This window comes from Salmo salar, chromosome ssa19 (assembly GCF_905237065.1).
Source record: "Salmo salar chromosome ssa19, Ssal_v3.1, whole genome shotgun sequence".
Lineage (NCBI taxonomy): Eukaryota > Metazoa > Chordata > Actinopteri > Salmoniformes > Salmonidae > Salmo > Salmo salar.
In genome coordinates, this window is record NC_059460.1 from 58,887,473 (window position 1) to 58,904,784 (window position 17,312).

At 44.1% G+C, this 17,312-nt stretch overlaps 1 protein-coding gene across 1 annotated transcript in view; it reads left to right on the forward strand.

The window, feature by feature from the left end:
• Positions 1-6,644: 6,644 nt before the first annotated feature.
• Positions 6,645-17,312, forward strand: part of LOC106579183 (ubiquitin carboxyl-terminal hydrolase 31) — a 30,148-nt gene continuing 19,480 nt past the window's right edge. Inside the window, 1 exon segment of the mRNA XM_014158846.2 lies at positions 6,645-8,216. Within this exon segment, the coding sequence (XP_014014321.2) occupies positions 7,668-8,216 (549 nt within the window). The 5' untranslated portion in view covers positions 6,645-7,667.

Consider the following 17,312-nt stretch of genomic DNA (forward strand, 5'->3'; position numbering starts at 1 on the left):
TAATGCAATTAATTGAAGATTCAAGCTAAATGTCTGATTAACTGAGGATGCTGTTGCCACAGCAAGGGTAGTATTGTTCACGTAGGCTATGTTTAACAGTATGACTGTTCATCTCAGAAAATAATTAACATACTGTAATGCTGGGGTTGGCAACAGGCCAAAGCTTTTTTATTTATTTTTTAAATGGACTAAAATCTCCAGGAATTCAACTGATTTCTTTAATTTAGGAAATATGTTCCCAAGTTTTCCCACCAAAAAAAGATGTGATCGGAGACACGTGATGCCGCGGAGCTGAACAGACGTTGACAAACCGAGCTCTTGAAATGTATCCTATTATTACCTAAATAACAACGTTGAAACAATATTCTAACATCGGCTGATAAATTGTCAAATACTTACCTTCCCAAAGAGCCATGGACCTCCGACCGAGAGGCAAGAAGGACGACCAAAACGTTGTTGAATCCCAAGACAACGATAACGCCACAGCTAGCAAGTTTAGCATTAGCCCTCATATCTCAGACGACGGTTCCAGACTATTGCTCTCGGCAGCCTCGCAAGACATGCTGGCTACTCTCCTCCGGGAAATTCAGGATGGTAACAAAGGTCTTTCTATGAAAATTGACAAGAAATCGGCTGAACTCCATTCTTCCATCGACGACCTGAAATCCTCCATGAATGATCTCCTTCTGAGAACGACTGAGGCCGAGATGCGCATTAGCACAGTTGAGGACACCGTCGCTCGACATGACCAGGTTCTGATAGACCTGCAGAAGGATAATGCCTACCTCAAAAACAAAGTAGACCAGATGGAGAACCAGAGCAGACGCAGTAATATCCGTGTGGTGGGATTGAAAGAGGACAGCGAGGGGCGTGACCCGGTCCGCTTCTTCACTCAATGGATCCCGGATGTCCTAGGCATAATCAACTTCACCAAGCCGCTGGAAATCGAACGCGCCCACAGAACATCAGCGCCGAAACCCCGGCCAGAGGAGCCCCCACGTGCCGTTCTGGTCAGGTTCCTCCGTTTCCAAGACAGAGAGAAGATACTGCAACTCGCAAGAGCCAAAGGGGACATCACCTTCGATGGCAAGAGGGTCAGCCTTTTCCCGGATATGAGTGCCGATCTCGCCAGACGTCGCAAGCAGTTCAGACCTGCCGCCAAAGCACTGAAGGAGAAGAACATCACCGGCTACCTCATCCACCCTGCGCGGATGAAAGTTCAGTACAAAGGCCGATGCCATATCTTCAACACACCGGGAGAAGTATTCACTTTTCTCAAAGAACCGAACCGCGACTGAAAAACGGTCTCTCTGGGGGATAAGATCCAATCTGTTTGTTTTCTCTTATCTGGACTGATCTGCTGATATCGGAGCCGTCTACCCCGCTATCCGGTCGCTATAATTGATTTGTACATTTTCAACTAACCGTTTTTCCCGGGGTGAGTTCTATTACATTTACAGGAGACTATATTTTGGTTTAGTCAATATCCACTGGACGAAGCAATAAGTGGGTTTAGGCCCACCGCTTCCCCCCCATTTATGTTTCTCCTCTCCCGAAAAGAGACTCAAGCAGCCCTTACCGTGGGCAGTAATTATTCAGCCATAAATGCCTATTCACAACGTTTGTTTTCAATTTAGAGAGCTCGCAGGTTTTAGTTTACGCCAAGGTTTAGCAAGTAAGAGTAAGGTGGAAAGCGAGCAGCAACGTATCTCTACAAGTGTATTCATGTTTGATTGTTGGGATTGTTGTTTTAGTCTGACAATCGGGGTGGGTGGGTTTTTTTCCCTTTTTTTTCCATGTTTATTGTTGTTTCCTTCCTAAAGAGGCACATAGGTCACTTCTGTGTTCAAACCAAAGTTGAAACATTTCCTGACTATTTACATATGAGAGATTTCCATTCGGTTACATATTTCAAACCCAACCTATGCTTAATCCACTAAAATATGTCACATTCAACGTAAAAGGCCTTAACAGCCCGATTAAAAGGAAAAGAGTCTATACATACCTTAAGAAATTAAAGGCCGATATTGTGTTTCTACAAGAAACACATCTTACAGCCAGCGAACACAAGAAATTGAAGAGGGAATGGGTAGGACAAGTTTTTGCGTCCTCTTTTAACTCCAAAGCAAGAGGAACTGCAATTTTGATAAGTAGACACATCCCCTTCTGCGTCAACAACACTATCTCTGATCCCTCGGGCAGGTTTGTTTTGGTGCAGGGGCATATGTTTTCAGAGTCTTGGACCCTGCTGAATATTTATGCTCCTAACTTCGATGACCATATGTTTATACAGAATGTCTTCCTTCAGGTCGCTCAAGCACCACCAGGATGGCTACTGGTTGGAGGAGATCTAAATTTTTGTTTAGATACAGTCCTTGATAGGTCCTCGGATAAACCCTCCCTTCTTACCAAAGCCGCCAAGCTCACCATGTCATTCATGAAAGATCTTAACTTACTAGACATCTGGAGACAGTTGCACCCACAGGATAGGGACTACTCTTTTTATTCACACCCACACAAGACACACACACGCATAGATAACTTTTTACTATCGACCCAACTGTTTCATAGAGTGTTAGATATCGAGTATCTCCCCAGATTGCTTAGCGACCATTCTCCTCTGGTATTATCAATCTCCATTCCTAACAAGGTAAACGGAGCATATAGATGGAGACTAAATCCTACACTCCTAAAGCAACCAGAATTTTGTGCATTTATCAAAGAGCAGATCAATATTTTTACTTTGACAAACAAACCCTCCGCTCCTGACAGTTTCATTCTTTGGGACACATTGAAAGCCTATCTGAGGGGACAGATCATTTCCTATACTAAAGGGTTGAAGAGAAAATACGGTGCGGAACTGAATGTCCTTGAATCTGAAATCTCTGAGCTGGAGAAAACCTACCAAAGAGGCCCGACTAAAGATCTATATAGGCTTTTGGTAAATAAAAAACTGAAATATAATATTCTGAACACATATCTGAGCTGAGAGGGCCATCACTAAATCAAAACATCGTTATTACGAGCTTGGAGAGAAAGCTCACAAAGTACTGGCATGGCAACTGAAAGCAGAGGAAAGTAAGAGGACAATTAATGCTATAGAAACCCTTACTAATGAGATATCTTTCGACCCTACCGAAATTAATGATACCTTTAAGAAATACTATGAAGACCTCTACACTTCCCAATCAAGCGATGATCTGTCCGGAGATCGACTCCTTTCTCTCCTCTCTCAACCTCCCATGCCTGTCAGAGGAAGACAGAGAGCGCCTGAGTGAAAACTTCTCTGTTCCTGAATTGGTGGAAGCCATTAAATCCTTACCTTCTAATAAATCTCCTGGGGAGGATGGCTTCCCTCCAGAGTTCTATAAAGAATTTAGGGAGCTGTTGGTCCCCTACCTTATGGAGGTACTTAAAAAAGCCGGGGAAGACAACTGCTTTCCAGAGTCTTTCTCTCAAGCAGTGATTACTGTAATCCACAAGAAAGGGAAAAACCCGCTAAAGTGCGCCTCCTATAGACCAATCTCTCTCCTTAACACAGATTGTAAACTGGTCACCAAGATGCTATCTAAGAGACTGGAGTCATGTCTTCCCCTGTTGGTCAACCCAGATCAGACTGGCTTCATAATTAATAGACTGTCCTCCAATAATCTCAGAAGGTTCTTTGATATAATTCACCTTGCTAACAAAAACAAAATACCTAGTGTCGCAGTCTCCCTCGACGCTGAAAAGGCCTTTGATAGGGTTGAATGGCCATACCTCTTTCGCGTCTTGGAAAAGTTTGGTTTAGGTACCGTTTTTGTAAATTTGATAAAATCACTCTACAAATCTCCTAAAGCTAGGATTGCTACCAATGGGATTACTTCCTCCTCTTTCCCTCTCTATAGGGGGAACAGACAAGGTTGCCCAATTAGCCCCCACCTCTTTGCCCTCGCCATCGAACCGTTGGCTGAGGCTATTAGATCGTGCCCTGACATACATGGCTTTGAGGTGGGCCCCCATACCCATAAACTATCACTCTTTGCGGACAACCTTATCTTATTTCTAACAAACCCAGAACACTCCCTCTCTCACTTGCAGATCCTACTACAGTGTTAAAGCTCTTTCTCTGGATATAAGGTTAACTTCGATAAAAGCGAAATCTTACCGCTGTCTGTCTTTGACCATCATACCATCAAGCACAAGTTTCCTTTTCGATGGTCGCCTCTGGGCTTCACATATTTGGGCATAATGGTGGATGGTAACCTGAACAACCTCTATAAACTCAATCTGGCCGGCTTGTTGCAGAAGGTGGAGGGTGACCTGTGTAGGTGGATGGACTTGCCTCTCACCCTACTGGGTAGAATCAATGTGATTAAAATGAATATCCTGCCCAGATTTCTATATTTGTTTCAATCTCTCCCTATCCTTGTGCCCGCAGCATTCTTTTCCTCTCTTGACAAGCTGACCAGACGGTTTATCTGGCATGGCAAAACCCCGAGGGTTAGCCTGGACAAACTGACCCTGGATTACGGTCAAGGGGGCTTAAACCTCCCCAATTTTAGAATGTACTACTGGGCTGCACAGTCTAGGTTTCTGGCTCAGAGGTTTGACAATGGTCCCTCCCCCTCATGGTTGAACATTGAAAAGCTTGAGATGAATGATGACACGGGGGCAGAATTGTTTTACAAATGGGACAGAAAATCTATAAAAACCATCACAGACAACCCTTTAATCATACATTCTGTCCTGGCATGGTGTAAACTGCATGAGCTGTTCGGACAAGGGGGATTTCTCTCCCCTAAAACCCCTTTATGGAACAATAGATTGATCCCTATGTTTTTCCAGAATAGTAACTTTAGACCATGGTCTGATAAGGGGATCACTCTTCTGGAACACTGTTATGAGGAGGGAGTTCTTATGTCTTTTGAACAGCTGAAACAGAAATACCACTTGTCTAACAGGGACTTCTTTAGCTACCTACAACTACGATACTTTATTAGGGTGACTCTCAAGGGACAATGGAACCTACCTAAGATGTCACCTATTGAACAATTCTGCCATGCAGACCAACCACTACTCAAGACCATTTCCCGTGTTTACGATGCTCTAATGTCAGTACTAACACTGCCTGAGCTAGATAAACCCCGACTTAGATGGGAAAAAGATCTGGGTATTGATCTTGATGAGGGCCTATGGAGTGACCTATGCAGGGATGGTGTTACATCCACATTGAACTCCAGATACAGATTGATCCAGTTTAATTTCCTCCATCAGCTCTATATCACCCCATCTAGACTGCACAAGTTCAATCCTGATATCTCCTCCCTATGTTTTAGATGTGGCTCAGATGAAGGAACATTCCTCCATTCCACTTGGCAGTGTTCAAAACTACATGGTTTCTGGCAGGGGGTATGCGATACCATATCCTCAATCCACGGGGTTGCATTCCCTTTAGACCCCGAGGTCTGCCTACTGGGTAACTATACTAACACCAATCTTAGGCAAAGTCATACTATAAAGCTAACAGAAATATTGCTAGCGATTGCCAAGAAATGTATTGCCTTAAAATGGAAATCGGATTCCCCCCTACCAGTGGCAATGTGGCTATCGGAAGTTAATAGTTGTATCCCACTGGAGAAAATCACTTACTGCTTGAGGAATAAGTTAAAGACATTTTACAGAATTTGGCAACCTTTTATTGACTATATGGAGAATCTCCCCCCACACCACATTGATTGAATCTCTATATAATTCTTATATAATGTTTCACACGTAATGTATAATGTGTAGCTTACAGCAGGTGACCATATGAATCAATGTCTCATTATTATTATTAATATTTATTTTATTATGATTTATGTATCATGTATGTTTTTTATGTATTATGTATGCCCGTATATATAATTTTTATTTTTTATTACGCTCGTCTGTTACCGTCACTTTGTCCTTTGTTGTCTAACATATTTTCACTTTTGTTTTGAATGTTCTTAATTGGAAAATGCAAAAATAAAATATTCAAAAAAAAAGGAAAAAAAGATGTGATCATGTCTGAAATTGTTATTTTTAAATACAATCTCTTTTGGAGCTTAGTTGTGGTCAATTTGCAGTGTACAAATGATTAGAATTATGTTTCCGGCCCGACCATCCGTCAGACAAAAGTTGTCCTGAATCTAGTTGCCTACCCCTGGCAGTGGCGGTTCTAGACCATTTCAACTGGGGGGGGCAAGCTGGGGCCAGTTGTACTGTTAGAGGGGCCAGTTACATTAGACGTTATTGTTGTCATATCGTTTTCTTCTAATAACGGATGTAAAAAAAAGAACCATAGCAAAAATGTATGTAAAAATTATTTCATACTCCACATTTAGGGGGGCCACAAGGGGGTCCAAAATTGTTGTCACAGGGGCACTGCACCCCCTCCCAGAACCGCTAGTGACCCCTGGCCTGCAGTAAAACAGTTGTAGGATAGGCTAACTGTAGTGAGGATCTGAATTATCTGGGCACCAAATTATCGGAGTATCTTTCCCAATGTAAAAAAAAAAAATGTTATATATATTTTAGGCCTAGCTGTGTATGTGTCACTGTCTGTTTTTTAGTGGAGCATTCTGTCCTCCAGCAGGAAAGTAGAATGAGACAGACCCCAGTCATCACAGTGAACAGAATTCGCCAGCATCACATGCCGCTACCTGCTCTCCTCCAACATGGATCAGTGTTTGGCCGTGACGTCAGCCGTCACCGCCCTGCCTGCCTGCAGTATCGGTGACTCCAGATGATGAAGACAGGAGAAGCGGCCTTGCGATGAATCACAATTAAGAGGGAAATAAGCCATCCCAGGATGAGATACTGCTTTAAACTTGGCGACGGAGGTATCGAACGATGTTTATTTTACGGCGCTTATACGATGGATAGTATTATACCGAATGGAGGGAGCGGTGGACTATGCTTCCCTCCGGGTTTTTTTGTGGGGGCTTTTTCAGTTTAAGAGCGCTTCTGCAAGCGCTTCCACGGTATGGGCGATTTAGTGAAGACATCCACGAGTCTATAAACATCAGCAATACAATCGCTTTGGGCAATATCGTGGAATATTTATTTTCTTAAAAGATTCTGGAATAGGATTATATAGGTGGAGCTGCGGTTTATTTAATAAAACATGAGCCCCGCACGGTACACTGTGATCCCAATTTATGGGTTGATTTATTGCTGTTGATGTTCGAGTATTGTTAGTCGCTGATTTTCTAATGAACGCGGATCATTTTGTGCATCCTAAATGTTACACCTGCATGGCATGACCCTACATTGATAAGACTACGAGAATATTACCATTTGCTCGTACGTGGAGACCCTCTAGGCTACCTAATTTAGAATGGCATGATAGCATCTCCCCATGGAGAATATTTATGCAACCCGACGCAGTGTTTAAATTGAGATAAGAGACATGGCATGGGTCTTTTGTTCAGGCTATAGGCTGCTGGTGATAAGACCCTCAAATGCTCCACCTTTCCTCTAAAATAGTGTTTTATAGCCTACTACTGTCATCATCGGTGAGGAACATAAATAACATAAATAATTATTATCACTGTGGTTGGCTTTTGTCAATGGAAATGACAGACTGATCAAATTATTGTCCAGAGGTGCTCTCTCTCTCTAGTAAGATTTAAAGATTGAGAAACCCCAGCCCGACTGTGATCATGTCGAAAGCTGCCACTAAAGAGAAAAAATCATTCAGCAAGAAGCTCTTCCGAAGGGGCTCAGTACGCTCAGTGGGGAGCTTTATGAACAGAGTTCTCAGGACTCTGTCGACTTTGTCCCATTTCGGTAACGAGGAGCATCAAGATGAAGACAAGGACGATGCAAGTTCCATCCCGGCCACCACTGGCGGCTCTGTTCCCTCCGACGACAGTGACTGTGGCGGGTTCCTGTTTGGGGACAAGGTCCCCGGAGTTGCCGGACTCAAGAACCATGGCAACACCTGTTTCATGAACGCTATCTTGCAATGTCTGAGCAACACGGAGCTATTTGCTGAATATCTAGCATTGGAACAATACCGTGGAGAGGACAACAGTCACGGTACTAATGACAAATCGACTGAACCGAATAAACCGAAGTCAACAAACGGTGTCTGTATCCAAAGAAAGGGACACCAGCAGGAGTCAGGTGAAGTCACCGAGCAACTTTCTGGTCTCGTCCGCGCTCTGTGGACGTTTGAGTACACCCCACAACACAGTCGCGAATTCAAGGTATGTGGATGCACGCCCTGGCAACTGAATCGTGTGCGTTGTTTTTGACCGTTGTCTATTGTTTGATGGAAATAGGATTCATCCTATGGATTATAAACTGCGAGGGGCGCACACTTGAAAGTCATTCAAATAGTCGGCATGGGTTGTTGCAACGCAGTACGTGACTAACATGCACCTGCCAACCGTTACAATGTAACCGCACAAATGCAACTGATTGTTTCATTGGTTCGTTCTGTCATGGCGTTACTTTGTTGCAGAAACTCGCGCCAGTTTCATGTACAGTAAAGCCAATCTACTGGTTGTCTGTGGGGGATTGAACGTGTCAAACCAAACTACTGTAGGCCTACTATTGATTCATTCAAAGTGACTGTCATTAGCAGAAACATATCATGCGCAGTTGATGAGTAGGTGTGTGTTAGAGCAGGTAGGCTAGGTGTGTTTGAGAAGGGCTGGATAAGAAAAGCTGCACACTCAGTCCAGCAGAATGGTAGCCTGTGACCCACGTGACTACCCAGTGAGGAATACTTCCAGAGCTGGTGTCAACCAGACAAGTAGAATGGTTGGCCAATCCTGTATTAGTGCATGGGCCTCTGGTGCTTTGCAGTTCAGGAGATATACACACGATTTACTTCCAACGGATATCTGAATGTTGAGAGCACACTCAGGGCAGTCCTGAGCCGTTGCATACAGTATGTCAGGAGTCAAGAAGATACAGTACCTTCAGAAAGTATTCGTACCCCTTGACTTATTCCACATTTTGTTGTGTTACAGCCTAATGTCTCACCCATCTACACGCAGTACCCTATGACAGTCAAAATATGTTTTTTGATTTATTTTTTTAAACACTTACAGAAATATGACATTTACATAAGTATTTACACCCCTTTGCGATGCAAGGAGAATGCCAAGAGTGTGCAAAGCTGTCAAGGCAAAGGGTGGCTACTTTGAAGAATCCAAAATCTAAAATATATTTTGATTTGTTTAACACTTTTTTGGTTACTATATGATTCCATATGTGTTATTTCATAGTTTTAATGTCTTCACTATTATTCTACAATGTAGAAAATACTAAAAATGAAGAAATACTCATTCAGGGGTTTGTGTGTCCAAACTTTTAACTGGTACTGTATATATATATATACTGAAATATCACATTTACATAAGTATTCAGACCCTTTACTCAGTACTTTGTTGAAGCACCTTTGGCAGCGATTACAGCCTCAAATCTTCTTGGGTATGACGCTACAAGCTTGGCACACCTGTATTTGGGGAGTTTCTCCCATCCTTCTCTGTAGATCCTCTTAAGCTCTGTCAGGTTGGATGGGGGGGGCTTCGCTGCACAGCTATTTTCAGGTCTATCTAGAGATTATTTTTATTTTATTTCACCTTTATTTAACCAGGTAGGCTAGTTGAGAACAAGTTCTCATTTGCAACTGCAACCTGGCCAAGATAAAGCATAGCAATTCGACACATACAACAACACAGAATTACACATGGAATAAACAAAACATACAGTCAATAATACAGTAGAACAAAAGAAAACAAAAAGTCTATATACAGTGAGTGCAAATGAGGTATGATAAGGGAGTTAAGGCAATAAATAGGCCATGGTGGCGAAGTAATTACAATATAGCAATTAAACACTGGAATGGTAGATGTGCAGAAGATGAATTTGCAAGTAGAGATACTGGGGTGCAAAGGAGCAAGATAAATAAATAAATACAGTATGGGGATGAGGTAGGTAGATAGATGGGCTGTTTACAGATGGGCTGTGTACAGGTGCAGTGATCTGTGAGCTGCTCTGACAACTGGTGCTTAAAGCTAAGGAGGGAGATATGAGTCTCCAGCTTCAGAGATTTTTGCAGTTCGTTCCAGTCATTGGCAGCAGAGAACTGGAAGGAAAGACAACCAAAGGAGGAATTGGCTTTGGGGGTGACCAGTGAGATATACCTGCTGGAGCGCATGCTACGAGTGGGTGCTGCTATGGTGACCAGTGAGCTGATATAAGGTGGGGCTTTACCTAGCAGAGACTTGTAGATAACCTGTAGCCAGTGGGTTTGGCGACGAGTATGAAGCAAGGGCCAACCAACGAGAGCACACAGGTCGCAGTGGTGGGTAGTGTAAGGGACTTTGGTGACAAAACGGATGGCACTGTGATAGACTGCATCCAATTTGTTGAGTAGAGTGTTGGAGGCTATTTTATAGATGACATCATCGAAGTCGAGGATTGGTAGGATGGTCAGTTCTACGAGGGTATGTTTGGCAGCATGAGTGAAGGATGCTTTGTTGCGATATTGGAAGCAGATTCTAGATTTAATTTTGGATTGGAGATGCTTAATGTGAGTCTGGAAGGAGAGTTTACAGTCTAACCAGACACCTAGGTATTTGTAGTTGTCCACGTATTCTAAGTCAGAGCCATCCAGAGTAGTGATGCTGGACGGGCGAGCAGTTGCGGGCAGTGATCGATTGAATAGCATGCATTTAGTTTTACTTGCGTTTAAGAGCAGTTGGAGGCCACGGAAGGAGAGTTGTATGGCATTGAAGCTCGTCTGGAGGTTAGTTAACACAGTGTCCAAAGACGGGCCAGAAGTATACAGAATGGTGTCGTCTGCGTCGAGGTGGATCAGAGAATCACCAGCAGCAAGAGCGACATCATTGATGTATACAGAGAAGAGAGTCGGCCCGAGAATTGAACCCTGAGACTTGAATTGAATTGAACTCTGGGACTGCCAGAGGTCCGGACAACAGGCCCTCCGATTTGACACACTGAACTCTAGCAGAGAAGTAGTTGGTAAACCAGGCTAGGCAATCATTTGAGAAACCAAGGCTGTCAAGTCTGCCAATAAGAATGTGGTGATTGACAGAGTCGAAAGCCTTGGCCAGGTCGATGAATACGGCTGCACAGTAATGTCTCATCGATGGCGGTTATGATGTCGTTTAGGACCTTGAGCGTGGCTGAGGTGCACCCATGACCAGCTCTGAAACCAGATTGCATAGCGGAGAAGGTACGGTGGGATTCGAAATGGTCGGTAATCTGTTTGTTAACTTGGCTTTCGAAGCCTTAGAAAGACAGGGTAGGATAGATATAGGTCTGTAGCAGTTTGGGTCTAGAGTGTCACCCCCTTTGAAGAGGGGGATGACCGCTGCAGCTTTCCAATCTTTGGAAATCAGACGATAAGAAAGAGAGGTTGAACAGGCTAGTAATAGGGGTTGCAACAATTTCGGCAGATCATTTTAGAAAGAGAGGGTCCAGATTGTCTAGCCCGGCTGATTTGTAGGGGTTCAGATTTTGCTGCTCTTTCAGAACATCAGCTATCTGGATTTGGGTGAAGGAGAAATGGTGGGGGCTTTGGTGGGTTGCTGTGGAGGGTGCCGGGCAGTTGACCGGGGTAGGGGTAGCCAGGTGGAAAGCATGGCCAGCCGTAGAGAAATGCTTATTGAAATTCTCAATTATAGTGGATTTATCGGTGGTAACAGTGTTTCCTAGCCTCAGAGCAGTGGGCAGCTGGGAGGAGGTGCTCTTATTCTCCATGGACTTTACAGTGTTACAGAACTTTTTTGAGTTAGTACTACAGGATGCAAATTTCTGTTTGAAAAAGCTAGCCTTAGCTTTCCTAACTGCCTGTGTATATTTGTTCCTAACTTCCCCGAAAAGTTGCATATCACGGGGGCTATTCGATGCTAATGCAGAACACCACAGGATGTTTTTGTGCTGGTCAAGGGCAGACAGGTCTGGAGTGAACCAAGGACTATCTATTCCTAGTTCTACATTTTTTGAATGGGGCATGCTTATTTAAGATGGTGAGGAAGGCACTTTTAAAGAATAGCCAGGCATCATCTACTGACGGGATGAGGTCAATGTCATTCCAGGATACCCCGGCCAGGTCGATTAGAAAGGCCTGCTCGCAGAAGTGTTTTAGGGAGCATTTGACAGTGATGAGGGGTGGTCGTTTGGTCGCAGACTCATTACGGATGCAGGCAATGAGGCAGTGATCGCTGAGATCTTGATTGAAAACGGCAGAGGTGTATTTGGAGGGCGAGTTAGTTAGGATGAAATCTATGAGGGTGCCCGTGTTTACGGATTTGGGGTTGTACCTGGTAGGTTCATTGATAATTTGTGCGAGATTGAGGGCATCAAGCTTAGATTGTAGGATGACCGGGGTGTTAAGCATGTCCCAGTTTAGGTCACCTAGTAGCACGAGCTCAGAAGATAGATGGGGGGCAATCAATTCACATATGGTATCGAGGGCACAGCTGGGGGCAGAGGGATGTCTATAGCAAGCGCGGCAACAGTGAGAGACTTGTTTCTGGAAAGGTGAATTTTTAGAAGTAGAAGCTCGAATTGTTTGGGTACCGACTTGGATGGTAATACAGAACTCTGCAGGCTATCTTTGCAGTAGATTGCAACACTGCACCCTTTGGCAGTTCTATCTTGGCGGAAAATGTTATAGTTAGCGATGGAGATTTCAGGGTTTTTGGTGGTTTTCCTAAGCCAGGATTCAGACACGGCTAAGACATCCGGATTGGCAGAGTGTGCTAAAGCAGTGAGTAAAACAAACGTAGGGAGTAGGCTTCTAATGTTAACATGCATGAAACCAAGGCTTTTACGGTTACAGAAGTCAACAAATGAGAGCACCTGGGGAGTGGGAGTGGAGGCACTGCAGGACCTGGATTAACCTCCACATCACCAGAGGAACAGAGGAGAAGTAGGATAAGGGTATGGCTAAAGGCTATACGAACTGGCCGTCTAGCACGTTTGGAACAGAGAGTAAAAGGAGCAGGTTTCTGGGCACGATAGCATAGATTCAAGGCATAGTGTACAGACAAAGGTAAGGTAGGATGTGAGTACATTGGAGGTAAACCTAGGCATTGAGTAATGATGAGAGAGAGAGTCTCTAGAGACGTTTAAACCAGGTGATGTCATCGCATATGTAGGAGATGGAACAACATGGTTGGTTAAGGCATATTGAGCAGGGCTAGAGGCTCTACAGTGAAATAAGACAGTAATCACTAACCAGGACAGCAATGGACGAGGCATATTGATAATAGAGCGAGGCATGCGTAGCCAAGTGAACATATGGGTCCAGTGAGTGGTTAGGCTGACTGGGGACACGGCGATTCAGACAGTTAGCAGGCCGATGCTAACAAGTTAACAGCTTGTAGGCCGGGGCTAAACAAGCTAGCAGTTAGCAGACCGGGGCTGGCAAGCTAGCAGTTAGCAGACCGGGTTAGCAAGCAAGCAGTTAGCAGACCGGGGCAAGCAAGCTAGCAGTTAGCAGACCGGGGCTAACAAGTTAGCAGAAGGGCCTTTGGGGATGTCGCGATGGAGGTAAGTCTGTTTTTGCCTCTTCGTGTGGTGACGTCGATAGACCAGTCGTGGATTAGTAGGGTTCCAAGTAGCTCTAGGTAGCTAGTAGGCCGCGGTTAGCAGAATGGGCCTTTAGTGGACGTCGCGCCTGAGGGGCCTGTTGGAATCCTCGGGCAGATTATGTCGGTATTCCAGTCGTAGAGGATCGGCAGGGTTCCGTGCCCCGTACCGGCAGTAGAAGGGGTCCGAATATTGTAGCCCAGGAGTGGGCTTCGGTGGTAGCACTGGAGCCCTGGCCAGGCTAGCTTCAGGCTAATTGGTGCTTGCTCCGGGATGGAAACGCTAGCCAGGAGTAGTCACCCGGGGTTGCGGTTAGCTAGTTGCGAAGATCCAGATGAAAATGTTCCGAGTTTGCGGTAGGAATCCGGGGGTATGGAGAGAAAAAAAAATAGGTCCGTTATGCTCTGGTTTGAGTCACGTTGTTCGAACTGGCGAGAGCTTTCCGAGCTAAAGGTGAGCTGATGACCGCTAGCAATGGTTTGCTGACTGATAGCTGGTAGGTAGTTAGCTGGCTAGCTTCAGTTGAGGGATTCCAGATCCGAAGTAAATAGAAATACTTTACAAAAAAAACAGATCCACGCCACATTGGGTGAGGCGGGTTGCAGGAGAGTATTTAGAAGTTGAGGTTTAGGAAAATATTTTTAAAAGATATGCGAAGAAAAAGATGTAAAAAGATATATACAAGGGACACGACAGGACAAAGACGTCTGACTGCTACGCCATCTTGGAATCCCCAAAATCCCCAGATGTTTGATTGGGTTCCAAGTCCGGGCTCTGGCTGGGACACTCAAGGACATTCAGAGACCTATCCCAAAGCCACTCCTGCATTGTTTTGGCTGTGTGCTTAAGGTCGTTGTTCTGTTGGAAAGTGACCCTTCGCCCCACTCTGAGGTCCTGAGCACCCTGGAGCAGGTTTTCAGCAAGGATCTCTCTGTACTTTCCTCGGTTAATCTTTCCCTTGATCCTGACTAGTCTCCTAGTCCTTGCCGCTGAAAAACATTCCTACAGCATGACTCTGCCACCACCATGCTTCACTGTAGGGATGGTGCCAGGTTTCCTCCAGATGTGACGCTTGGCATTCAGGCCAAAGAGTTAAAACTTGGTTTCATCAGACCAGAAAATCTGGTTTCTTATGGTCTAAGAGTCCTTCAGCTGCCATTTGGCAAACTCCAAGCGGGCTGTCATGTGCCTTTTACTGATGAGTGGATTCCGTCTGGCCACTCTACCATAAAGGCCTGATTGGTGGAGGGCTGCAGAGATGGTTTTCCTTCTGGAAGTTTCTCCCACCTCCACAGGGGAACTCTGGATCTCTGTCAGAGTGACCATCTCCTTGGCCCGGCGGCCAGCTCTAGAAAGAGTCATGGTGGTTCCAAAGTTCTTCCATTTAAGAATGATAGAGGCCACTGTGTTCCTGGGGACCTGCAATGTGCAGAACATTTTTGGTACCCTTCCCCAGATCTGTGCCTCGACACAATCCTGTCTTGGCACTCTACGGACAATTCCTTCGACCTCATGGCTTGGTTTTTCTCTGACATGCACTGTCAACTGTGGGACCTTATATAGACAGGTGTGTGCCTTTCCAAATCAAGTCCAATCAATTGAATTTACCACAGGTGGACTCCAATCTCCAGGATGATCAATGGAAACAGGAATTTCAATTTCAAGTGTCATAGCAAAGGGTGTGAATAGTTATGTAAATAAGGTATCTGCTTTTTATTTTTAATACATTTGCAAACATTTCTAAAAACATGTTTTCGCTTAGTCATTATGGGGTGTTGTGTGTAGATTGATGAGGACATGTTTTTTATTTAATCCATTTTAGAATAAGGCTGTAATGTAACAAAAGGTGGAAAAAGTAAATGGAACACTTTCCGAATGCACTGTAAGGTCACACAGTTAACAGTGCATGTCAGAGCAGAAACTATACCTTGAAGTCCAAGGAACTGTCCATAGAGCTCCGAGATAGAATTGTTATGAGGCATATAGGGTATAAAACTATTTCTAGAGTGTTGAAAGTTTTCAAGTGCACAGTGATCTCCATCATTGGTAAATGGAAAAATATGGAACTACCCAGACTCTGCCTAGTGCTGGCCGTCCGACAAAACTGAGCAACCGGGCAAGAAGGACCTTGGTCAGGAAGGTGACCAAGAACCCAATGACCGCTCTGACATAACTACAGAGTTCCTTGGCTGAGATGGGAGAACTTGCTACAAGGACGACAGTCTCTACAGAACTTCACCAATCTGGGCTTTATGGGAGAGTGGCCAGACGGAAGCCACTCCTGAGAAAAAGGTGCGTGAATGTGAAAGTCTTTGACTGGCCCAGTCAAAACGCAGACTCTAATCCCATTGAAAATCTGTGGAAAGACTTGTAATAAAGCTTGGGAAAATCTGCAAGGAAGAATGGGAGAAAATCCCCAAATCCAGATGTGCAAAGCTGATACAGGCATACCCAAGTCGACTCACAGGTGCTTCTACAAAGTATTTACTCAAAGCAAAGAGGTGTGAATAATTATGTAAATGAGATGTTTCTGTATTTCATTTTCAACACATTTGCAAAAATTTCTCGGCATGTGTCCACTTTGTCATTATGGGGTATTGTGTGTAGATGTGTGAGGGGGAAAAAATATATGAATTCAGGCTGTAACAGAACAAAATGTGGAATAAGTCAAGGGGTAGGAATACTTTCTGAAGGCACTGTACATGTCTGCCACATGGTCTAACAAACAAGATGAATGAAAGAGGAAGAACCACCCAAAACATTAATGATCAATAGTTACATGTTTTATTTTTAACCTTTATTTAACTAGGCAAGTCAGTTAAGAACAAATTCTTATTTACAATGACGGCCTAGGAACAGTGGGTTAACTGCCTTGTTCAGGGGCAGAACGACAGATTTTTACCTTGTCAGCTCGGGGATTCGATCTTGAAATCTTTCGGTTACTAGTCCAACGCTCTAACCACTAGGCTACCTGCCGCCCCTACATGTAAGCCTATATCAAAATTATGAATATGTTCGCAGATATCTATATAAGTCCATTAATGATAAGCTAATCATAAAAAAAGTGTACACTTTGTTTCCTGGTGATGAATGGTACGGTAGGCTATAGTTAAAATTGACACATAACACGTTTATATTATCACCAGGAACCAAAGCGTACACTTTTTTTATGATTGGCTTATCATTAATGGACTTATATAGATATCTGCGAACATATTCATAATTTTGATATAGATTTACATTTAACGATTGATCATTCATGTATTAACGTGTCAATTTCAATTAGAGCCTACTGTACCATTCTCTTGATTAATCAAATCAATTAGCAACAGCCTCCAGGTTGACTAGCAGTGGCAGATATGCTGAATGGATGGATTCAGGAGCAGTGAATCTCACCTATCCGTTGGATCTCCCTAATCCGACAGATTTACAGGGTTTAGTTGAGAATGGCATAAACGCTTTTGCCCCTCAATCAATCACATTTCTTTTATAAAGCCCGTTTTACATCAGCAGTTGTCACAAAGTGCTTTACAGATACCCAGCCTACAATTCCAAAGTGCAAGCAATGCAGATGCAGAAGCACAGTAGCTAGGAAAAACTCCCTAGAAGGCAGGAATCTAGGAAGAAACCTAGAGAGGAACCAGGGTCAGTGAGAACAGCAAATTCGGAACAAAGTAGCACGCCAAGGTAACACACCCGGTGAAATCAAGTCGGGGTTCCACAGATTT